This window comes from Gracilinanus agilis, chromosome 1, assembly GCF_016433145.1.
Source record: "Gracilinanus agilis isolate LMUSP501 chromosome 1, AgileGrace, whole genome shotgun sequence".
NCBI lineage: Eukaryota > Metazoa > Chordata > Mammalia > Didelphimorphia > Didelphidae > Gracilinanus > Gracilinanus agilis.
This window is the reverse complement of record NC_058130.1, coordinates 719,449,315-719,474,362: the sequence shown is the minus strand read 5'-3', so window position 1 is coordinate 719,474,362 and position 25,048 is coordinate 719,449,315. Positions and strand designations below refer to the sequence as shown.

Here is a 25,048-nt window from a genome sequence, read left to right as displayed (position 1 = left end):
GATGAAACGGATTGTAGGAGTAAAAGCTAATAGACCAGCTTGGCAGGAACCAAGAATTCGTGCAGGGGAGTAAAATGTGTGTTAAGCCTGAAAAAGTAGGCTGGAGCCAGATGGTGAAGGATTTTTAGTGCTAAACAGAAGAATTTGTATTTTATCCCAGCGGCAATAGGGAGCCACAGGAACTTTCTGAGCAGAGGAGTAACATGGTCAGGCCCATGCTTTAGGAATATCAGTTTGGCAGCCGTGTGGAAGATAGACTAGAGACAGGAAGACAGGTTAGGAATTTACTCCAGTGTTCCAGACCAGAGGCCGTGAGAGTATATAGGATAATTGATGTAAGAGTGGGAAAAAAAAAAGTCTTCTTAATTTGAGTGGAAGAGTGGTGCCACCCTTGTGAGAGATAGGGAAAGAAAGGAGGAGGGATAAGTTGAAGGGGAAAGAAAATGTATTCTGTCTGGACAAGTTGAGTTTGAGATGCTTATGGGACATCTCAGTAGAACTGTCTAGCTTGCAGCTGGAGGTTTGGGACTGGAGATGGGGTGGGGAGGTACAGGGAAATCACATCATCCCAGAATGCCATCCGAGGAATTAGTCTGAGAACACAGAATCCTAAATGGGAGGCTGGAAAGGACCTGAGCTCTAGGAATGTTAGTGCTAGAAGGCATCTAGAACGTAGGAATGTCAGGGTTGGGAGGAATCTTCCAGACCATTTCCCTCAGCCTCTTAACTTTAGAGATGAGGAAAGCAAGGCCTAGAGATCTGCCCAAGGTCACACAAGTGGGTCTGTGGCTGGTATGAGGTTCCCTTTAAAATCCCGCCTAGGCTGGGATCTCACACACCAAAGAATCTGGTTTCCATGGTGGCTTCCAGACCCTCCCCCACCCCCTGCATTCCTCCTTAATTAGAACTCTCAGCCAACTCTCTCCCTCTGCTTTGTGGGTTCTCCGTGGGGAATTTTTAATCCTGGCCGTGGCTTTCTACAGTACCCCACCTCCCCATAACTGCCCCCCACCCCCACTCTTTACCTTGTACACACAGTGCCCAGGGCAGAGAGGAGAGAGGACTTTCATAGAATTAGGCCTCCATTCACCCTCTAGGCCCCAGTCCCTAAAATGGCGACTTCCCAAACAGAATCCCCCAATCTCTTGGGCAGAATTTGATCAGTCTTGCCTAGGAGCCACGTATATGTATATCATTTATTTGGGGCATCCGTCCTGAGGATACTGACTCTATACCTTCCTTTCATGGGATTTTAGAGATGGTACATTAAAGATCAGCTAGTCTAAACCCCACATTTTATAGCTGGAGAAACTGAGGCCCAGAGACAGGAAGAGGATTGGCCAAGTCTCGAGTGTGTCAGGTGAAGAACTAGGACTAGACACCTAGGCTTTTGCCTCTCCGTTCAGGGCTTTCTTCCTCTATACTTTCTGTCTCAGCTATCAAGGAGTTTCCTTTTCCAAATGATGGGCTAGTTCCAAAGGTTGCTGGGAGATACAAATTTGGCTGCCCTCTTCTAACCCTCCTCCCCCACCTCTAGGAGGTAGAGAAGTGGAGGAAGTTTCCAGCCCCAACACTGAGTCTGGATTTTCTTGTCTCAGACATTGGAGCGCAGTGACTGAGTCAACTCCATAAGAAACAGGAGGTGCCTGAATTCTTAGTTGGAATCCTGGCGTGGGGAAGGGATTTGGAGGAGGCCTGGGAGGTGTTCTGGAGGAGAGATTGCCTCCCCCTCTCCTCTCCGAGAGAGTTTTCCACTGCAAGGAACTTCCCAGTTCTTCCCCTCTGGACTGACCGTCTGCCATAAGCTTTCCCCTTGCTGAGGTAGTAAGGGTGAGGCCTGGGAGGTGCTAAATCTTGCCTCCTATCTTAGGCTCAGCACCTGGGAGGTCAGAGTTGGAAGGAACCTCAGAAGCACCTGAACAAAAAGCCTCTCCTCAGCAGCCTCGAAAGAGGAGCCAGACGCCAGAGCAGGGGTGGGCAACGCATGGCTCTCGAGCCATATCTGGCTCTTTTGAGGGCCAGATATGGCTCTTTCTGCAGGAGCCATAAAGTCCATTTTTTTTTCAGGCGCTGTTACAGGAGCCACACTGTGAGCTCTGTACGGCTCTCATGAAATTACATTTAAAAAAAGATGGCGTTTATGGCTCTCACGGCCAAAAAGGTTGCTGACCCTTGCTCTAGAGGCTTGGAGCTTGGAGGTGGCTGACCCCACCGCCTCCCAGGCAGCTCCATCCCATTTTCCAAAACCTCCTTAGGAGGTTTCCCTTCTCCGCCTCTCGAAGACTTCTGTCTGCTTCTGCCCTCTGGAGCCCAGCCCAACACGTCCAATCCCTCTTCCATGTGACAGCCCTTCCAGTGCTTGGAAGATGACTCTCAGTCATCTCCCCTGCCCTGCCCTGACCTCTCCTCTCCTCGCCTCCCCCCCCAGAAAGAATAGAACTCAGAGTATTCTCCAGAAGAAACCTTAGAGCCCCAAAACTCAGACCATCCCTGCCGGAAGGGATCTAAGCAGATAGATCAGAACATTAATGGCAAGGGTGGAGAGGAGCTTGGCCAACTGCCACTCAGTTCACAGAAACCGAGAGCCAGAAGGACAATGATTTGCTCAAGGTCACACAGCTTGTTAGGAGGAGAGCCTGAGCCTTCTTCCAGTTTTATAGCAGGGGGGGTCAGGGACTGGGGCCTTTCTCTATTTTCAAGTTTCTGGCTTCAGAGGCTGCTTAATTCCTTTCCCAGCAGTCCCAGGAGGAGGGCTCAGTTGGCCACCTCCAGAGCAGGGAGAGTGAATTCCAGAGCCTGCCTCTTCTCCTCTCACCTGGCCTGACCTCCCCTGGGACTGGAAAGGGGAGGGAGCTGGGGTTTGAGACGAGTGGACCAGTTATCCTGCTGTTTGTCTTTCTTCAGCGAGTGCCAGGATGGGTTGCTACTGACATTCAGCCTCCCCCAGGGCCTGGCCCCTCACCAATGAATGCCTCCCCAGACCTTGTGCCTGGAGAGCCAATACCAGGGGAGAGGCTCCAAGGAAGTGGGGGAGAGGCAGAGGAAGCCCTCAGTGCCTTGGTCCCTCCCCCTCCACCCCCAAGGCTGGTTGCCTCAGCTGCCCCAGCATCTTCCACCATGGGCTTTGAGTCTTTTTTTTTTAAACCCTTACCTTCTGTGTATTGGCTCCAAGGCAGAAGAGTGGTAAGGGTAGGCAATGGGGGTCAAGTGACTTGCCCAGGGTCACACGGCTGGGAAGTGTCTGAGGTCAGATTTGAACCTAGGCCTGGCTCTCAATCCACTGAGCTACCCAGCTGCCCCTGGCTCTGAGTCTTACTTTGGAATTCAGCCAAGGGTATGGCCAACATTGCTGTAGGCTAGGGGAATGGGTGCCCATCGAGGGGCTGGATTCCTGATAAAGGGAATGAGAGAGCTCAGTCAAGATGTCAGCAGCATACCAACAAGTGTCTGTGAAGCACTTTACTCTGTGGTAGGCCCTTTGCTAAGCTTCACCAGGGAATGAGGGCTCAGTTAGGAGGATGGGGGGGTTTGGTGAGTGAGAAGAGGGACTCTCTGAGGGTGATGGCGGTGCGGTGGAGGGGTTGAGGTCTCTGCGTAGACTCAGTGGAGGGAGATGGGGGCTTAGTTTGACAGAATCGTCCATGCTTTTATGTAGACAAACACACAAGCTGGTCTCAGAACATCCAAGCACCCTTCGGCTCCCTTGGCTAGGTCCAGAGACCCGCCCCCAGCCCATGTTTCTATCTTGGCAGTGGCACCATCCCACCACGGGCAAACTCCGTATCTTATCAATGTCCTGGTGTGTGTGGGGGGAGATAAGAGGCCTGTGCTTAATGCCACCTGATGTCAGGGGATTTTTATCAGGAACCTGAGTCACCTCCTCCTCTGCTCAGGCCTAGGACACTGTAGTTTCATTGATCTGCCCGCCCAGGACTGAAGGGCCCCCTCTCCCCACCTCTCTTCCTCAACACTCCTCTCCCTGAAGTGGGCAAAGGGAGGATGGGAGGAAAGATTCATAGAGAATAGCCACCTCAGTCTGGGAAACCTATCCCAGAACTGGACATCTCTGCCTTTGGATAAACCACCCCCATTTCCTAAATCCAAAGATTTAGAGTAGGAAGGAATTTTAAAGGCCATTCTAAAGATGAAGACACCGAGGCTAGGGTCTAGTAAGTGTCACAGCTGGGTGGCATAATGGGTAGATCAGGGGACTGAGAGCCCAGCCTGGGAAGACTCATCTTTCTGAGTTCAAATCCAGCCTCAAATATTTACTAGCTGTGTGACCTGAACAAGTCACTTAACCCTGTTCACCTCAGTTTCCTCATCTGTAAAATGAGCTGGAGAAGAAACTGGCAAACTTCTCCAATATCTTTGCCAAGAAAACCCCAAAAGGGGTCAAAAAGAGTCAGACATGACTAAACAACAAGTGTCTGAGGTAGGATGGGAACTCAGAGATCTTCCTAAAGTCAAATCCAGCACTGCCCACAGTGCCATGTGGCCATCTCAGTGTCCTGTCCTCCCTTCCCTCTCCTCCCTTGTCTCAGATCTTTGTCTTGGTCCTACCATTGACTCATTGGACATGCCCTTTCCCTTCTCTGGTCCTCATCTAGAAAGTGAGGGGGTTGGATGAAAGACTCTATGGTCTTTTCCAGCTCCACAGTCTGTGAGTCTCCCTTTCTCACAGGGCTGCCTGTTGAGGAAAGCAGAACTGGAATTCGAACCCATGTCTTTTAACTCCAAGTCTCTCACCCTCCTCCCACTCAGCTATGCCCCAGGATTCCCCAGTGGGGGGATCCTGCTTAGAGAGGGTTTGCTTTCTCTGGCTCTAGGGGCCTGGCAGGTGAGGCAAGGGTCTCAGAGTTGGGCTGCAGTTGAGAAGAGGGGCAGTAAATCATGGGTGGCAGGGGAGAGAGGCCTCAGCTGGATTACAATAGGGCCCGGCTTTGTCTCAGACTGCTTGGGTGACTCTGCTTCCTTACCTTGCTCTGCCTAAAGAGGGGATGGGACCATATGACGTTAAGTGCCCTTCTCCTACCCAGGATTCCAGGACCATCTCTCCCCTCTTCCCCCTTCCCTTATCTTTTTAAAAAGAGGCTCATAAAGTCAGACTCCGGAGAAGTTGAGAGCTGGAAGAGACCTGTGCTGGGCTCCAGCAAGTCTGGAGACCTCAAAGATTTTCTTTCTCTAGTCCCCCCACCTTCTACGATGTGCTTGTCCCCACTTGACTTTAGGGCGATGAGAGCTTAAGCCGCCCTCCTTCCACCTGCCGTACTATTCAGAGCTCTTGGCACAGGCCCTTCTTTTCTGCAGGGTCCCCCTACCCTGCCTGGGTCTGATGGCAAAGTCACCTCTTCCAGCCCCCTGCTTCTCTGAAAAGAGCTGCATTGCCCACTAGCCAGTGGCTAGGGCAGGAGTCTGGAAGACCTCAGTTTAAAACCTACCTCAGACACTTACTCCATTTCTTTATCTGTTAAATGGGGATGATAATGGTGGCTATGAGGACCAAAGTGCCTTAGACAAACTTTAAAGCGCCATGGAACTCTTGGTTATTGTCATTATTGTTATTACCCCCCTTGCCACCCTCCCAAGAGCTGCCTCGGAGGTCTCTTTTTCTGTTCTAAACCCCAGAATCCTGTGGTTTCCCCTGGGACCCTACAATCGCCCATTCAGAGCTCAGAGGAATCATCGAGATCCCTTCTGCTCCCTTTCCTGGTGTTCAAGGCTTGGAGTGAGGGGTGGGGCAGTGAAGTCATACCTCCTGATTGGGGACTCCAGGAAAGGCGCAGAGGAGAAGTCCAAAAGGATTTGAAGTCAGGTGACCTGGATTCATATCCTAGATGTCACTTACTTATTGTGGCCTTAGGCAAGTCACTAACTTCTCTGGGTGTTTCCTTCTCTGCCAAGCGAGGGAATTGGACAGGATGATCTGTGAGGTCCCTTCCAAGTCGACACTGCGAGGACAGGCAGCAGTGCCCAGGGGTGTCGGGGGAATGGGTCTGGCTAAGGCCTGGAGTGTGGCGAGGGGCTGGCCACTTCTCAACCCTGAATTCTACTATCTCTTCCCATCCCTTCACCCCACCTCCCCCCACTACCACCTCCACCCCTGGGCCCCGACAACAATATCTCACACTTGTGGGGAATCCAGGCTGCAGAGAGGGTAGCCAGCATGGGCACTCTGTTGCCCTCCCCAACATTGGCGCCCATATCCCCAGTCCTATCTTCCTCCCCCACTGCCCTAGCCCAGCTGGCACCAAGGAGAAAGAGGGTGGTGAGGGAGGCCAGAAGCTATATTAAGAACTTCTCTATTCAGGGGAAAATTGATGGAGATGAAATCTGTGCTCCCTCTCTTAACACCACCCCTCCCTGACCTCTAGGAGGTCTAGCCCACATGGGGAGAAGGAACAACCAGAGAAGGAAGGGTGGGTTAACTTATTGGCTGAGAAGGCCATAAGAGAAAGGGAGATGCCTCCTGTGGAATGGACCTTGGGCATACCTCCCCTAGAGGGAGAGAGAGAAGGGACAGTCCCAGCCTGGGCCCTGGGCCCTGGGCCCAGTCTGGCCGACATGCCAGAAGCTTTGGGAGATCGGGGTAGGGCCAGAGAGAAATAAGTGCTAGACCGTGAGCTAGAACTCAAGGGAAGGAGAGGAGATCCCTGTGGGCTGGTGCTTGGGGTGCTCAGGACAAGTCCAAACAGCTAGGCTGGCCTCCTGGGGAGCTGACCAGGAGGACAGTACCACCATTGAGCAAAGAGCAAGCAAGTGGAATAGAAGAGGAGAGACAGGTTTGGGTAAAGCAGCCCTCAGCCTGCCACATCTGGGCACAAAGGTCCTTAGCCTAAACCCTGCCTTTGCCTCATGTTAGCTGCATGCCCTTAAGCAAGTCACCTCTTTCTCTCACCCTCAGTTTTCTCATCTGTAAAATGAGAAAGTTAAACTAGAAGATCTCTAAGGACTGTTTCGGATCTGTCTTGCCATGATTCTGTGGGCAATTTAGTGGAAAGAAGGCAGGATTTGGGATCAGAGGATCTGAATTTGCATCTCATTCTGCTATTTAACATGTTTGGAAATTCACTTTATCTTCACTGGGCCTCAGTGTTCTCCTCTGTAAAATGGGAGGCAGAGATTTCCAAATGTAAAAAAAAAAGGTTTTTTTATTTGTCATTCAGATCTTTTGGACTTTTTTCTCTTTCAAATAAATTTATTATAAGGGATGGCTCTCTAGAAGGGGAGAGGAGGAAGGATCATTTGGTAATGTAAAAACAAACAATTTCAACAAAGTTTAATAAAATAAGTAACAACGAGATGGGGAAGAAGGGACAAAATTCTCTGTAAAGTGCAGTGCAGATTTCAATCCTATACTCCTAAAATGAGGGGTTTGCTTTTGTCCATTTAGCTTTGACTTTCCCAGTGCTTTTGACCTCTGCCAGCTTCCCCATGGGTCTGACTCCCTCTCTGAGCCCTCAGTTTCTACTAGGGTCTAATGTTCCCTAACCAAAGCACAAAACGATTTCACATCCCTTGACACATCCCGTGGCTACCTACTGTCCAGAGAAGAAAGTCTCAGGCTCATAGGATTTGGAGAGAGAAATATGATCACAGGCTTTAGGAAGGTAACGGGACCTTATATCATTTAGTCCAATGCCTTCATTCCACAGATGAGGAAACTCGGTCTCAGAGAAGTGAAATGACTTTTCAAAGGTCACATAGACAATTAGCAGATTGGATATTAAAACCAAGTTTTCTTACCCCAGATCCACTAACCCAACTATCCTATTTCTTATATTTCTCCTCCATCCTATTCAGTAAACCCTTCCAGGTTGGTGTTCGAGATGCTCTAAGATCTAGCTCTAACCTCATCTCCCCATTTTCTTTACACGCCCCTTCTGCTTTAAGCAAGCTGCAGATTTTTCTCATTTCACCCTCAGGGCTGGGCAATCTAATGATTACCATCTATACAAATACTTTACACATATTATCTCTATTGACTTCCATAAGCTTATGAGATAAGTATGAGGGGCACTATTGCCGTTACCATTTTACAGATTTAAAAACTGAGGTTTGGAGACTGTGAAGTAATTTACTCATACCCACAGAATCTGTAAGTTAAGAGGCAGCTTGGTGGCCCGGTGAATAGAGTGCTAACTTTGAAGTCACAAAGATCTGAGCAGGAGTAAGTACTTCCTCAGAAACTTATTAGCTGTGTGACCCTGGGCAAGTCACTTAAAATATTTCAAAGTTTCAGCTTCTTCAGCGGTAAAGATGGAGATAACAATAGTACCTACCCCCTAGGATTGTTGTGAGAATCAAGTGAGATGATAATATTTGCAAAGTCCTTTGTCAACCTTAAAGTACTATATAATGCCATCTATTATTAGTAAATGTTGGGGTTAGAATTCAAACCCAGGGTATCCTGACCTTGAATACACCACCACAACCTCTCCTTTAAGCCTTGTACTTTCCATTTGCTGGGTAGAATGCTCTTCTCCACCCCTAACCCCACTTTCTTCCCAGGGAATTAAAATCCTATTCTTCAAATTCAAGTTGATATACAGTACTTCTTGAACCTCAAAGTGCTTTATAAATGCTAGCTATTGCTAGAAAGAAAAAAAGATACCCCACCTCTTCCAGAAAGCCTTCCAGGATTCCTTCAACCCAAATCAAACCTTATTATTTTAGAGTCTGTTTCCCCAGTCTGCCTTTTGCAGGAATGCCCTGGGTCTTACCTCCACCTATACCACTATAACCTCTCTGCCTGATAGAGCTCCCTAAGAGAAGGTAGAGTGGCTCTAGACTTGGGGGCAGGGAGCCTTGAATGGCAAGTAGAAGTGGGCTCTATCGGGGATTCTTTTTTTTTTTAAACCCTTAGCTTCTGTGTATTGGCTCCTTGGTGGAAGAGTGGTAAGGGTGGGCAATGGGGGGTCAAGTGACTTGCTCAGGGTCACACAGCTGGGAAGTGTTTGAGGCCAGATTTGAACCTAGGACCTCCCATCTCTAGGCCTGACTCTCAATCCACTGAGCTACCCAGCTGCCCCTCTATCGGGGATTGTAAAGAAGAGATTTCTACATGATGTGGGAGGTTGGACAAGATGCCCTTTGGGGCATGTATGGCCCTGGACAAGAGGTATATCTGACCATATAAGGGAAATTCTCTGGGTCCCTGCTGCACATCCCAGTGATTTTCTGGGATAAAGATTAAGTTTAATTCTGTACCAAGGAGGAAATTTTGTCTTGAGCCTTATTACCTTCTTTGTAAAGACCTCCTCATTTTATAGGTGATGAAATGGAGACAAGAGGTGAAAAGCCTGGGTGGGGCAGAACTGGTATTTGAAAGCAGGCCTGTTACTGCCCAGAGGGTATAGAGTTAGGGGCAATTGGGCAGGGGGCATGGGTTGGAAAGAGGTAAATTTAACTTAAAAATTCTTTAATTATATTTTCCTTTTCCAGATTACATGTAGATCCAATATTTAATTATCATTTTCTGACATTTTGCAATTCTACATTTAGTCTTGTTAGAAGGAAAAACTTGCAAGAAATAGCACTTGGATTTGGAAGAGAAAGATCCAAGTTCAAATCCTGCCCCCCCAAGACTCTCTTATTAGCTGTACCAGCTGGGCACATCACCAAATCACTCTTGAATCTTCATTTTCCTCATCTCATAATAATGCCTGTACCACTCACCACTCACTCACTTTACCAAATTCCCTTTAAAAGCCTGAGATTGTACACATAAAAGAATGCAAACTTTAAAGCTCTCTATAAGTGTTTTCTAACACAACAATAATAAAAATTCTCCACCACCGCTGTGGATCTCAAAGCGGCTGCTTTAAGAGATGCTAGGTCTTACTTGATCCGAGGTGTTCGGCAGAGAGCAGAGGCCCACTCTTTTTTGGGGGGGCGGGGCAGGAGGAAGATCTTCCTATCTAGACCGGGCAGGAGGTATGGACACCACTCACGGTCGCAGAAACTGTGACTTGTTCTGTTTCCAATCTGGGTTGGTGGGATCCTCTTTAAGCAGCCTGGTGGTGTCTGACTTCCCAGGACTCACCATTTTGGTGCTGGACTCAGTCAGTCAATAAGCACTAGGAACACATAGTGCCTACCTACTCTATGTCAGAAAACATGATAAATGCTGGGGATACAAAAGACAGTCTCTGCTTGCAAGGATTTCACATTCTAATGGGAGAGACAACATGCAAACGACCATCCCCAAACAAGATACGAATGGGCTAAAATGGAGATCATCAACAGAGGAGAGGCACGAGAATTATGGGGGCTTGGGAAGGGCCTCTTGTATATGATGAAACTTTAGCTGGGACTTGAAGGAAGCCAGGGAAGCCAGAAAGTGGAGAGATAAGGAGGGAGAATTTTCCAGGCACGGGGAACAGCCAATGAAAATGCCCACAATCTGGAGATGGAGTGTCTTGGACATCCAATCAGCTTAGCCCTACTCCAGCTTAGAACTCCTGAGCTCAAGCCAACCACCAGCCTCAGCCTCCCCAATAGCCAGAGATCATGGGCATGTTGATACCAAGACTGGCTCCCCAGCTCGCATGACGGCTTCTCTGGGATGCTGGGGATGGGGAAAGAAACCTGTTCAGGTGAATGTCAAACTGAACAAGGTCTTTTCCAATTCTGAGATGTTAGACTATGGGTGCTTCACCTCTCCTTCTGCCTCAGGAATTCTAAGATGGAGCAGTCACCTCCACAAAGGTTCCCATTATTTCTACTGTGCAGCTAGTTCTTTTTTGTTGCTGAGAATTAGTTCCAGAATAGAATTAGGTCCCCTTGTCAATATAGCCCTTTTTGTGAAGGGTAAAATTATCATTAAGGCATTCCAAGAAATAATTAGCTGCTCCACTCTTGGCAGAGAAACAGTTCCAACAGATATCCCAGTAATTTAGGTCCCCATCCCTCTGATAACAGCAACAACAATAATAGCAATAGTACAAGAGAACCTTAATATAGTGCTTCAAGGTTTGTGAAAGGTTTGGTATCCATTATATTATATGAATCTCACAACAGTCCTTTGCCTGGACTCTAGAGTAGCCAGGGCTTCCCCAGAGCTCAGGCAGCTTTCAAAGAAATCTTAATTTTCTGAAGAAGAAATGAATGAACCTTTCCAACCATCTGTTGTGAAGTTATCTCTAGGATAAAAAGCAAAACTCCTCACCCTGGCATTTAAGGCCTTCCACGGTCTATTTCCAACTTACCATTTCATCCTTGTTTCTCCTTGTTTCTTGTTACTTTGATTTATATACTTCAAGACCAAGCCAAGCTGGGCTACTAACCATTCTGTGAGCAGGTTCTGCCCTGTCTCTCCTCCTTGTACTTGCCCAGTCCATACTCCCTGCCTAGAAATACACTCTGACTTCAACTCTACCTCTCAGACTCTTCTAAGAATCAGCTCTGGGCTACCATCTCCATGAAGCCTTATCATTTCCTGAGGTCTTGTCTTCTTTCACCTCCAAATTTTCTTAGAACACTTCATCTGGATCTCTCCTTTACCTCCCTCACAATCTACCTTGGGTTATACATGTCCTCCCATTTCCACCACTAGAAACTTGAAGGCAGAGGCTGTTGCATTTTTTTAAAACCCTTACCTTGCAAATATTCTAAATTAACAAATAATTAATTAATTGAAAATTAAAAAAAAAAAACACAGAACACCTTACCTTCCATCTTGAAATCAATACTGTGTATTGGTTCCAAGGCAGAAGAGTGGTAAAGGTTAGGCAATGGGGGTTAAGGGACTTGCCCAGGGTCACACAGCTGGGAAGTGTTTGAGGCCAGATTTGAACCCAGGACCTCCCATCTCTAGGTCTGGCTCTCAATCCACTGAGCCACCCAGCTGTCCCTGGCTGTTGCATTTTTTAATCTTTATGAAGTTCATTGTGCAGAATCAATGCTCTGATTTTCCACAAATCAAGTTCAGTTTGGGGAGCACGGTGGTCATCATACTCTTTAGTTTGTGCCCCTACTAAGTGTTTCCCTTTGGAATATCAGAATTTGGCTTCTGTCTAGGTTTTCACAAAAACATAAAAGGGATTCCTAAATTCTCATGCAAGTCTTCAGGCGAACAAGCTATTATATATACAGGATAGGTATTTAAATTGATTAAAATAACAACTGACAAAGCTTTACTGTTTGTATAATCCCAAAGTGTCCTGGAGAGTCAACTCTTCCTCCCACCCCCAGATCCTAAGATTCATAACCTAGTTCTAGGCATAGTGTCCTGCACATAGTAGTATCTTTTTTCTTGTCTTTTGTTTTTATATCCCCTATCTTGGCAAATATCCCCTTTCCCTCCCCTATCCAGAAAGCCATCATTTGTAACAAAGAATAAAAAAGAAGGGGAAAAGTAGCACAGCAAAATTACATTTTCTCAGCTCTTCTCCAGGTCCAAACTTCGTAGTCATTATCATTACATAGTATCCAGTATCCAGGGTTTTGTTGTTGCTAGTTTGTAAATTTATATTTTTGTAGCCATTGTGTTTGCTGCCTTCTTGATCATGCTTACTTCACTTTGTGCCAGGTTGTATATTTCCCCATGCTTCTCACAGTTCTTTGTATTTGATGTTTCTTTTGACATAGTAATATTCTATTACTTTTGTATTGCACAATTCTTAGCCATTCCCCGGTCAATGGAATTTCTACTTTTTTGCTTCCAGTTTGTTGCATTATAAAAGTGCTGATACAAATATTGTATATAGGAGGCCTTTCTTTTCATCTTTGACCTTCATACATAATAGTATCTCTCTCTCTTTTTTTGTTTTCATACATTTTTAAACCCTTAACTTCTGTGTATTGGCTCCTAGGTGGAAGAGTGGTAAGGGCGGGCAATGGGGGTCAAGTGACTTGCCCAGAGTCACACAGCTTGGAAGTGTCTGAGGCATGATTTGAACCTAGGACCTCAGGTCTCTAGGCCCAGCTCTCGATCCACTGAGCTACCCAGCTGCCCCCAATAGTATCTCTCTAAAAAAAAAAAATAAATAAAACCTTAACTGCTTAACTTAGAATTAATACTCAGTATTGGTTCCTAGGCAGAAAAGTGGTAAGGACTAGGCAGTTGGAGTTAAGTGACTTGCCCAGGGTCACACAGCTAGGAAATGTCAGAGGTCAAAATTGAACCCAGAATTCCCATGTCCAGGCTTGGCACTGTATCCACTGAGCACCTAGCTGCCCCTACATAGAAGCATCTTATTTTTTTCATTTTTTTATTTTTAAACCCTTAACTTCTGTGTATTGGTTCATAGGTGGAAGAGTGGTAAGGGTGGGCAATGGGGGTCAAGTGACTTGCCCAGGGTCACACAGCTGGGAAGTGTCTGAGGCCGGATTTGAACCTAGGACCTCCCATCTCTAGGCCTGACTCTCATTCCACTGAGCTACCTAGCTGCCCCCATAGTAGCATCTTAATAACTGTTTATTGAATTTGAATTTGTCGACTCACTTGATTATAACTCCTTGTGGGTATGGACTATGTTTTTCTTTTTTTTTTTCTCCTTTTCATTTTTTTCACCTGGCATAATGTCTTGCACATAGTAGGTGCATAAATAAATGTTTACTGAAAAGAAAAGTGAGAGGGAGACAGAGAATGAGATGGGATGAAGCAGGGCAGTGGGAAATGAAGGCAGCATTCATTCACAGGAGATCTAGGTGGGGCTGCCTTCCTGATAGAAATTCTTCATTCCACTTGGTCAATTCCCCAACAACAACACCCAGTTCATTTCTGGGAGTACTGCCTCCTCTACATGACCCCTCTTCCTTAAGAAGTTTGATACAGTAGTAGTAGTAGTAGTAGTAGTAGTAGTAGTAGTAGTAGTAGTAGCAGCTAGCAGNAGTAGTAGTAGTAGTAGTAGTAGTAGTAGTAGTAGTAGTAGTAGTAGTAGTAGTAGTAGTAACAGCTAGCAGTTGAGATTTGCAAAGCACTTTCCTTTAATGGCAAGAGTCCTGAAATAAGTTTTAGTAGACCTACCTTGATTTGAGTTTTCATTATCGTATTCCTGAACTACTTTGTATAAGTTCTTTTTTTCCCTCCTGGGCCTCAGTTTCTCTAACTATAAAATGAGGAGGTTGGTCTAACTGATTTTTTTAAGTTCTAGTGTTTTATATTCAACTTTCAAAAGTCTCTTTTCATTCTGACATTCCATAGTCCAAGATCCCTTCCAGCTCTGACATTCTGTGTCCTATGTTCTCAGAGCTCTTCCAACTCAGGTGTTCTGTGCCCTTTCAGCTTTGACATTCTGTGTTTTACATTTTATTTTATTTTTTTTAAACTCTTACCTTCTGCCTTGGAGCCAATTGGCTCCAAGGCAGAAGAGTGATAAGGGCTAGGCAATGGGGGGTAAGTGACTTGCCCAGGGTCACACAGCTGGGAAGTATCTGAGGCCAAATTTGAACCCAGGACCTCCCATCCTGGCTCTCCATCCACTGAGCTGCCTAGTTGCCCCCTGTGTTTTACATTTTAGAGGCACTTTTAGCTTGGATATTCTGTGTTCTATGTTCCGCCCTTATAGTTGTTATATTCTACATTCCGTGTTCTCAAGGCCTTCCCAATTTTGACATCCTGTGTTCTCTGTACGAAGAACCATTCCAGCTCTGATATTCTGTTTTCTCTGATTCTAGGATGAGTTCCACCCATTTATTGAGGCCTTGCTGCCCCACGTCCGAGCCTTCGCCTACACCTGGTTCAACCTTCAGGCTCGGAAACGCAAGTACTTCAAGAAGCATGAGAAGCGTATGACAAAGGATGAGGAGCGGGCAGTGAAGGATGAGCTGCTGGGAGAGAAGCCTGAGGTCAAGCAGAAGTGGGCATCCCGCCTCCTGGCCAAGCTGCGCAAGGACATCCGGCCCGAGTGCCGAGAGGACTTCGTCCTAGCCATCACGGGCAAGAAACCTCCGGGATGCGTCCTCTCAAACCCCGACCAGAAGGGCAAGATGAGGAGAATCGACTGCCTGCGCCAGGCGGACAAGGTGTGGCGGCTTGACCTCGTCATGGTCATCCTCTTCAAGGGCATCCCCCTGGAGAGCACCGATGGGGAGCGGCTGGTTAAAGCCGCCCAGTGTGGCCACCCTGTGCTTTGTGTCCAGCCCCATCACATCAGTGTCTCAGTGAAGGAGCTCGACTTGTACCTGGCCTATTTCATCAGAGAGAGAGGTAGGGAACACCCAGCAGTGACCCACATATGGGCCATGAGTGTGTGTGTGTGTATTTGTAGTGGGGGGAGTGGGGCCAGCCTTGTGCACATTGGGAGCCCCTTCGCCAAAGAAGGAAGAAGCAGGGAGGCCTGAGTCTTAGAGGGGAATCGGTACCAACAGGAGAACTGTAACTAGGAATTACTGCAGCTAGAACAAATCTCTCTGGGAAGCACAGATAGACATCACCACGGACAACAGTCCAAAATGGCAGATGTAGTTGCTGTGGGGAAAGGGAGCAGCACATTCAAGTCAAGGAGCATTCCTTTGGGGCCTGCTGTGTGCTGTGTGCTCCCTGCCCTGAAGGAGCTCACAATCTAATGGGGGCGGGGGTAGGAGACAGATAAAATGCAAACAACTAGGAAAACCCAAATCTATATAGGATAAACTGAGTTTTTCTGAGAGGGAAGGTCCTAGTCTTAAGAGGGATATAGAAAGACTTAAATGGGATTTTATTGGGGGCCTAAAGACGCCAGGAGGTGGAGATGAGGAGGGAATGAATTCTAGTCACGGGGGTCAGACAATAAAAAGGGAATAAAACTGGCAAACAGAGTGGGAGGAAGAGCAAGAAGGCCCGAGAAATGGATTGAAAAGAATATGGAGGAGAAGAAGGTAAAAGAAGATAGGCAAGGTAGGTAGGGGACAGAGCAGGAAGGACTTTACAAGGCAAACAGAATTTTAGATTTCATCCTGGAGGCAATATGGGAACTTTGGAATATGGGGAGTAAGATGGTCAAACTTGCTCATCTCCCAGAAATTCTGGTCCTTACCCTCAAGGAAGTTGGAGAGAAGGTAGGATCCCAGGAGAAGGATGGAGCACAGCCAGGGCAAGTCCTGCCTTGTAGTAGCATGGCCATGATGAAGGATTATGAGGTCAAGGGAAGGGCTGTTGGATACTGTGGGAATACTCACTGCTGAATGTTGGTATACGGAGGTGATTCCCCATTCTGTGTGGCAAGTATGTTAAAGGAACCAGAGATATGAGACCAAAGCCGACAGGGAATAGACTCCACAGAGTACCTCCAAGTGCTGGTGGGATTGGAGTGACTGGGCCAGGTGGGTCAGGGTGAATCTGGAATAGCTTCTAAGAGAAGGGAAACTGAGCAGGAGCTTTCAGGAAAGAAGGGATGAGGCTTGGTGGAAAAGAGGAACAAGAGGAGAGGGCAAAAGGTCCCCCGAGTTCCTCTGACTCTTCTATGCTCCAGGTCTCCTCCGAGAGTTTTAACAATGGACAGAAGGTAGCAACAGATTCTACCCTTTCCTTCAATCAGGTTGAGAAAGGAAACCTCCTCAAGATAGACAGACCGATGCTTATTGGCATCAGGGACAGCATCTGTAAAGTACTGAAAGGAAGGAAGCAGGCGTAAAGATCTATGTCCTGAACCTTGGAATTGATTTTCAGGCCCCAGGTGCTAGAGGGAGAAGTCTGAGAATCTAGGCCAGAAGCTACATGGTATCATGGAAATCACTCGAGACTGTTAGTACCTAGATGGTAAAGTGGATTGGTACAAGAATTAGTCAGGAGGAGCTGAGTTCAAATCCTGTCTCAGCTTTTTACTAGCTCTGTAATGCTAGATTGGTGACTTAACTGTTTTTTTAGCCTCAGTTTTCTCATCTCTAAAATGAGACTAATAATATAGTACCTCTCAGGGATGCTGGAGGGATCGAATAAGATGACACATGTAAAGTACTTTGTAAACCTTAAAGTGCTAGATAAATTACAGGGAAGAAATGATCCAGGTTCTATTTTCAACTATGCTGCCAAATCCTGTGTGACCATGGACAGTCCCTTCCCCTATTTGGCTCTCTGTGTCTCTATTTGGAAGATGAGATAGTTGGTTTGGGGGTTTTGTGTTTTGTTTTGTTTTGTTTTGTTTTGTGTTTTAGTTGGTCTTGTTTCCAGAGATCTGTGTTCTGTGTTCCGTGTTCCCACAGCTGTGTGAGAAGTTAGAGACAGTGTATGCTCTGGGCTGGAAGATCCAAGAAGCCTTCCAAGAGTAGGCGATGTTTGAGTGAGACCTCAGTGAATGGGCAGAATTCTCATTGATAGAAATTTGGAGAGGGGAAAGGCTGAGGCAAAGACTCAGAGGGCTGGAATTGAGAAACTTAGGCTACAGTGAAGAGAGTAAGCAGGAAAGCAGGGAGAGATGAGGTAGAAAAGGGAAGTAGAGTCAGATGATAGAGGGCCACAAATGCCAAGCCCATAGACACAGGAGATCATCTTTGGGAGTTGTCGTGGCCTAAAAATTCCTGCTCCCTACCCCTCCCACACATACCCTCAGCCAATCCGATGAGCTCTTTGCTGCTTATTGAGGCTAATTCTCTGGAAATGGACACCGTCATCAAGCCCATATAGGAAGCCTTTCCAGGATGGTAGAACCTTTCATGGTTGGCCTTTGAGAACTCAGAGTTACTGTTGTTAGTGAAGCAGACGTGCTTCTAATCTAATGACTCCCCAGGCACATAGACCCAACACACTTCATCCAGATCTTCCTCCCCACGTCTGGTCACAAATGTGTCAGGTGAAAATACAGACCCAATACACAGATACCTGTCACACATGATTTAGACACCAACACACACACATCTGTCTGCCTTGTCTTCTGATCACAAATGGAAATGGATACCCCCTCTATGGGAAGGGACACACACACACACACACACACACACACACACACGAAGTCTAGCCAGAGAATTAAAACATTAGATTCAGCTCAGGTCCAAGGTTTTCATTGCTAGAATTGAGGACAGAATACAGTCAGGCAAAGATGTATAAAATAGGGAGGGAGGACTTAAGGATAGAAGGGAGAAGAAGGAAGGGGAAAGAGTGATTTAAAAAAAGAGAAAGAGGAAGGAGAGATGGATATGAGAAAAAGAAGAGAAATAGGAAGAGAGAGAGAGAAGTAGGGGGACAGGATAGTATTAGGGGAAGCATTGAATCTGAAGGACTTAAATGTGAATTGTGTTTCTGCTACTAGCTGGGTAACCTTGGACAAGTCACTTAACTAATGTGGGCCTCGGTTTCCTTATCTGTAAAATTAGAGGGTAGACTAGGTGATCTTTAAGTTTTAAGTCTATGGAAGGCAAGGAAGAAGAGAAAACCCCCTTTTTCTGGGACATGACAACTCCAGTCATGCCCCATAACCCACTCAGGTTGCCCTGATGCCACAGCAGCCCTGCCCATTTTTGGAAATGGCAGGCTAGAAGAAAGGAGAACTCAATCCAGGCCGACATCTTTGGTAGCGCAGGAGAGAAGAGAGGTGGAGAAACAATTATGAGTGTATTTCTTTGAGGAAAGACAGGTCTATTTGTTCCATAAAAGAAGGCCTTCTAAGGGCTCTGGCTTTGTTTATGGGTGTGAGGAACAAGGTATTCCAGAAGAGGGGAGCCCCCAAATAATAACCCCGTTTCTACTGTGTTTTAAGGTTTACAAAGCACTTTTAAGTGCTTTGTAAGTTAAGCAACATATTATTTTTCTGATTTTTCATATGGATAAACTGAGGCTCCAGGAAGTTGTGATTTGCCTATGCTAACGAGCTAGTTAAAAGTGTCACAGTCAGGGTTCGAGCCCTAGGTCTAGTTCAAAACTCTCTGCACCAAGTCACACTGCCTTTCAGAAGCAGAACTAGTGTGGAGGGGCAGGAAGGTAGGGTGAAGGGCGTGAGGAGGGGGCCCTTTGTGCTTTGAGATCTCTGTCAGGCCAGAGATAGATACCGGCTGTCCCTGCTGCCTGGAAGCCCTCAGCCTCCTCCCCTCCTCCCACGCTTCCCTGACCTTGACCCACCCCCACCCCACCCCCCTGTGTCTGGGTCCAGGCTGCAGAGTCACCTGATCTGTCTAATTGGTAACAAACTCTGGGCTGTAAATACTCCTGGTGATAAGACCTTCTTAGCCTGTCACTTTCCCTGAGCTGAGCTGACCAGCTGTTAAGGAGGCTGGGGGACTGTTTAAGGTAGACCAGGCTGCTTTGCCGAAGGTGCCTCCCCTAAATGCCCTGGGAGGCAGAAGCAGGGTGCCAGTGGGGTCAGTTGGCAGAGTTTCCATTATTAGACAGAGACGAGATTGTTGGGGTTTACGAGGGCAATTTTCAGCAACCTCAACGGAAAAGAAGAAATTGAATGTTTAAAAAAGGAGGTATTTTCTGGGAAGGGAAGAGGGACCTGATCCACAGCCTCCCCGAGGCACAAAGAAGAGACCCTCGGTGGGGGTCAGAGCCAGCTGTGTCTCTCATCCACCCTGACAGAGAGACAGAGAAATGGGTCTTTTCCTTCATCAGGACAGATCGAGGGTAGAAGGATAACAAAACTTCCAGCTGGTGGGAGGCTTCCAGAGTGATGATAGTCACCTAATGAGGATCCCTTTCCCTAAGACAGGTCCTTTCCTCCCTCATATCCTTCCCCACCAAGTCAACCTAGAAGAGTTGAAGTTGCTCAGAAAGAACCCCCAAGCCAGTGACTCTCAAGAGATGGAGCCCAGTTGGATTGGAGTAAAGTATTTTTAGTTGATCAGGAGAGATTAGGATGAGACCAGATCATGGAGGACCTTTGAATACCAGCTTGAGCATCTCCTATGGATAGTGGGAGCCATGGAAGATATTAGAGCAGGGAAAGTATTTAACCAGAACTTGGTTAAATGGAGAAATGATTCTGAAAATCTGGCTAAGAGGAATGGAAGATGGAAGAGAGAGGATTCTGATTAGATAGGAGGCAGAACATGTTATGCTGAATCACCAATAAATAAAAGGATAGAGCTGGAAAATATTCTACGACTCCATGTCGGGAGGTCTGGATTCTAGGCCTGACCTTGACTCTGTTTCTGCCTCCCTGTATGATCTTGGGTGAATCACTGCCCATCCCTGAGACTCACTTCAAAGTCTCTTGTGGCTCTAATATACTTTGAGCTCAAGACCATTTTATTCAACTCCCCCGTTTCACATGTTGGGCAGTGGAAACCCAGAAAGAAAGGTCTCACCCAAGGGCACCCATCGAATGAATGACAAAACCAGGCCTAGAAGGTGGATGTTCTGCCTCCCAGCCCATGCCTCTTGCCTTCCTTCCTAGCTCCCACAGTTGAGTATGTTTGGAGTCCCTCTGAAAGTCTCTTCTCCAAATTCCGCCTCCCCCCACCCCTTCCTCCTTCCCCAAACACACCTTCCACTACTCCCACCACCTCTGGCTTGGGGAGAGCTGCAAGCTGTTTCCTCAGGGAGGGAAGAGTTTGGGTCAGAATCTGGCCAAGCGAGCCAAGCCCTTTTTTCTCCTCTCCCTGGGCTGTGACAATTAAAATGGCTCTGAACTTCTCTAACGGCGGTAGAGATGTGGGTTCCATCTCACAGACTTGGCGGAGCAGCCCCCATTTCTAGTGAGCATTTGGGTTTAGAGGATGCTTGGGAGCTGTGTAGGGCAAGGGAAACTGAGGCTCCCAAAGGTCGGATCGCCAGCCTGGGCACACTGGGGAAGCTCAGACTGGGCCCCAGGTTGAGCAGTCTTCTGGAGAGGCAGGAAGATGACGAGGGGGCTTTGGGCTGGAATATTTGGAACAGAGGACAGAAGAGAGGGCTTATTCCTGCCACCAAAGGGTTATTGGGTCCAGGTTGAGAGGGAGGATTGGGGAGGGAGAAGGCTGGCTAGAGTGGCTGAGGAGGCCAAGGGCTTGTTAAGATGCAGCCTCCGTTGTTTCCCCACTTTATCAATCTGGAACTTGTCTCTGGCAGCTCCCGCCTGCATCCCTCCCTCCTTTTCCCCCTCCCCCTCCCCCCCCCCCCCACATACAGGAGGCACCACCTCAGAGCTGAGCTGATAAAATTTTGAAGAGAGTTTTTTGCTGGTGTCAGCACAATTTCCCAGCCGGCCGCTCCCCCGCTCCTTGCTCCCTCCCCTGCTGCTGGAGCCTGGGGGCCCTGAGCCCTCACCCTATTCCAAGTCTCCCAGGAGGCCTCTCTTGGGTCTCCTCTCTCCCCCACTGTGACCCCACTCTTCTTCCCTCCTCCCTCCCTTCTTTTTTTCCCCTCTTCCTCCTCATTAAAAGAATCATGGCATACAATGGTTGTGAACCCTGCCTAGCCTGAGCATCAGGAGATCTGGGTTCTATTCCTGGTTCTGACCCAAATTCATTATGGATTTTTATGTGACTCTTTCTTCCTCTGAGCCTCTGTTTACTCATCTGTAAAATGGCAGGGACTTCATTCAGGCTGAATGGTCCCCAGGGGCCCCTCTGGCTCAAAGTTCTACTGCCCTGTTCTAACACACTCTTCTAGTATCCCAGGGCTTTGTGCTTGGGTCCAGGCCTGCTGGTTTCTCTGGCAAAATATCGTAGGCACACTACCCTAACTTTTGCTTCATGGAAGGAATAAATGGCAGAAGACATGTAGGGCCCAAGATGTTACAGCCAGCAAACATTCATTAAGTGCCTACTGTGTGCCAGGTACTGTACTAAGCCCTTGTGTGTGTCTGTCTGTCCCGAAGGATCTTCTTCTCTCTCTCTCTCCAAGGTCTTCTTCTCCTCTTCTTCCTCCTTCATCATCATCATCATTATCATCATCATCAGAATCATTGTTGTTGTTATTATAACAACCACCACAAAACATCACAGCTAGGCTGGGCGCCCTAGTCAGGACCGGAATGTACCTTAAAACAGAAGCTGTCCAAGCTGGAAGGCACCCTAAGGCCCCCCCCCCCAGTCTCCTTTTACTGGGGCCTGAACAGAGACCCACAGAGGTGCTGTGAGCTGCCTAGTCACTTGCTGAATCACCGTCCAAGCTGGGACTAGAAAAGAGGCGCTCCGGCTCCCCGTGGAGGGCTCTTTTAGCTACCTCACGCCGGCTCTCCAAGAAGTAAAGGAAGGGTGTATGGCTGGGGAGTGGCGGGAGGAACCTAGCCACCTCTCAGGGCATCTGGCATTAATAAGGGCCGGGTTCTGGCTGTTACCGCTCTCCTCAGTTTCATGATTGATGGTGGTAGAAGGGGGAGGACCGGGCCAAGCCCAGAGGCTTCCTCCCTCTGCCCACTACAGCCCCAACCCTTGTCTGCCTGCTTCTTGGGGGTTGGGGGCAGGGAGGGGGGCAGGGGGGTGGAGAGTAAGTTACCTCTGTGCTAATTAGACAGGAAGGGTGGTGGGATGATTGGAGATAGGGACTAGGCAAGAAGACGTGATAGATAATCATCAATACCACCATCTCTCCCATTTGTCTAGTAATTTCTGCTTAAATAATAGAATGTTAGAGCTGGAAGGGCCCCTCGACCATAGAAAATACCTAGGAGAGGCAGAGGCTTGGGAAGAACCCTGGTGCTAAGTCTGATCTGCTCCTTTTACAAATGAGGAGACTGAGGCTCAGTGAGGACAAATGGGGGTCTCCCTGAGTCTCGTATTCAGCCAAGACTGAAGGCCGGGCTCCAGGGCCCTTCTGCCACACCGTTCTGGCCTTCCTCTTTCCTCTAACCCAACCTGCCCCATAAGAAGGAGGCGAGTTGGCTTTCATCAGGACTCCTTAGAAGGTGGTGCAGGGGAGAAGATGGAATGTTCAGCTCCGCCTCAGCCTCCCTTTGGGACCTTCCATAATCAAATTCAAATGAATGAACATTTTTATGTGCGTGAACATGGTTCAGACTGTGTGCTACATGCTGGGGATGTCCTCACAGAGCTTGCTTTCTGCTGGGGAGCATTGACTACATACAGGGGTGGGGGAAGTGTGTGATTTCAAGGAGAGACTGGTAAGAGGGGGCGGGGAGGGGCAGCATCGAAAAAAAAAAAAGGCCTCCTGTAAGAGGGGTACCTGATTGAGCTTTGAGGAAAGCTTAAAGATTCTATGAAGAGGAGAGGGGAATAGAGGAAAGAAGGAAAGGAGAGAGGGGAAGAAAAGGAAGGAAAGATGGAATGAAAGGAGGGAGGGAAGAAGAGAAGAAAGAAAGGAAGGGAAGGAGGGAGAGAGGGAAGGAGGAATAGAGAGGAAAGGGAGGGAGAAGAGAAGAAAAAGGAAGGAAGGGAAGGAAGAATAGAGAAGGAAGGGAGGGAGGGAAGGAGGAATAGAGAAGGAAAGAAGGAAGGAAGAGAGGGAGGAATAAAGAGGGAAGGTAGGGAGGGAAGGGAGAAGGAAGGAAAGAAGGAAGGAAGGAAGAATGGATATTCTACATATGAGGGACCACCAGAGCAAATAGGGGAATTGTAATGTTGTGTTGGATTTAGCAGGAAGAGGTAGGTGAGTAAGATACTTCCTGTGCCAGAGCCTTAGTTTCCTCTTCTGTTTAGCTGGGAGCCAGAATTGCAGGCTGCCTCAGGAGGCAATATTTAAGAACAAAGAGATCCTGATTGGGAAAGGACCCTGTATGGGCTAAAGTGTCAGCTAGAAGAGAGAGGTTGTGCTAAGCGTCCTGGGGGGACCCTAGCTTGGGGGATGGGAATCACTCACTCCACTTAACTGGTGGTGGCTCTGCTGCTTGAACTCAGCATATGAGGACTAATTCTGGTATTAGCTCATGTTTCCATAAATGAGGAACATGGTGTAATAGGAAAGATGCTTGCCTCAGAAGAGGGTGAGACCCTAGTTGACTTGAGCCAGTGTGGAGGCAGCAGAAAGAGTGCCTCATTTGGAGACCTGAGTTCAAATCCCAGATCTGACACTTACTGACCATGTGACCAAGTTGCTTAACATCTCTGGGCCTCAGTTGCCTCATCTGTAAAATGAGGAGACTGGACTAAGTGACCTTTCAGTGCCTGAGACACTTTACCAGCCATGCGTGTGACCATGGATAAGTGTCTGGGCCTCAATTTCCTTTCCTGAAAATGGAGGGGAAAAGTATTTCTCCTACAATACCCACTTCACAGTCGTGAATTCAAAGAAGCAAGTGCCCTTTCACTACCATAATATCCTTTCTGCAGAACAACTCAGTGAGGTAGGAAGTGCCATTTGGAAAGAGCAGAGCCCTTAGCAGGAAGTGACCTGCCTGGAGGAAGAATGTGAAGTCTGTGGGCTTCAGCTATTGGTGTGGAAGGCCATACAGCAGCCTGGTTCAGGAACTGGAAAGAACCTCAGAGGTCACTTTGCTATCTGCCTCATGTTACAGATGAGGAAACTGAGACCCACCAAGCTTAGGTAACTTGTCCAAAATCACACCGTCATTAGAGTCAAGGGCAGAATTTGAACACCGGGTCTCTGGCTCAGAGAAGATGCTTATTCCACTCTACCCCATTGGTGAGGACGAGGAGGAGTGAGGGAGGGGTGGGGAGGGACGGGAGAAGTTCAAACACCAGGAGGGGAAGTCTGTGCCTGCTGGGAGTTGGCCCCACCAGAATGCCATTCCTTTCCTCGGAGCTGGAGAAGGGAGCTGGCGACGTCAGTCTCTCTGGCTCGGTGGGCTGGGGGTAGGGGTTCAGATGAAGATGGGGGGCGGGGGGGCGGGGAGGAGGGGCTGTGGCAGACGCTTCTGTGGCTGCCTGGCTCCTGGGGCGGGCGGGGAGGTCGCTGATGAAAGTCAAAACCCTTGCGGTGTAATGGTAATCAATTTCTCCCGATCGATGTGCTGGGACGGACCTCCGGAGCCGGGGGGAGGGGGGCGCACCAGGGCGCACACTCCCACGTACACACACACACACACACACACACACACACACACACACACTCACACAAGCTCACGCCTGCCGCTGCAGCAGGCCAGCTCCATTTCCCTTCACCGTGTTGCTGACTTAGCGGGTTTGCCAGGGAGCTGTGGGGAGCCAGGCAGGGGGCTGCAGGGAGGGAGGAGCGCTGGCCGCAGCTATTGCAGTCCTCCCCAGGCTAGGCGCAGCCCAAACGTCCCCTCTTTCAGGAAGCCTTCCCTGATCCTCTCTCCTCCCCAGCTCAACGCCTTGCTGTGGCCCTTCT

General features: G+C 48.1%; 1 protein-coding gene across 1 annotated transcript in view; it reads left to right on the top strand.

Annotated features, from left to right (window-relative positions):
* NFIC (nuclear factor I C) overlaps nt 1–25,048 on the top strand; it is a 220,706-nt gene that overhangs the window by 100,293 nt on the left and 95,365 nt on the right. Inside the window, exon 2 of the mRNA XM_044671380.1 lies at nt 14,623–15,154. Coding sequence (XP_044527315.1) covers nt 14,623–15,154 — 532 coding nt within the window. The remainder of the gene's footprint in view (nt 1–14,622; nt 15,155–25,048) is intronic.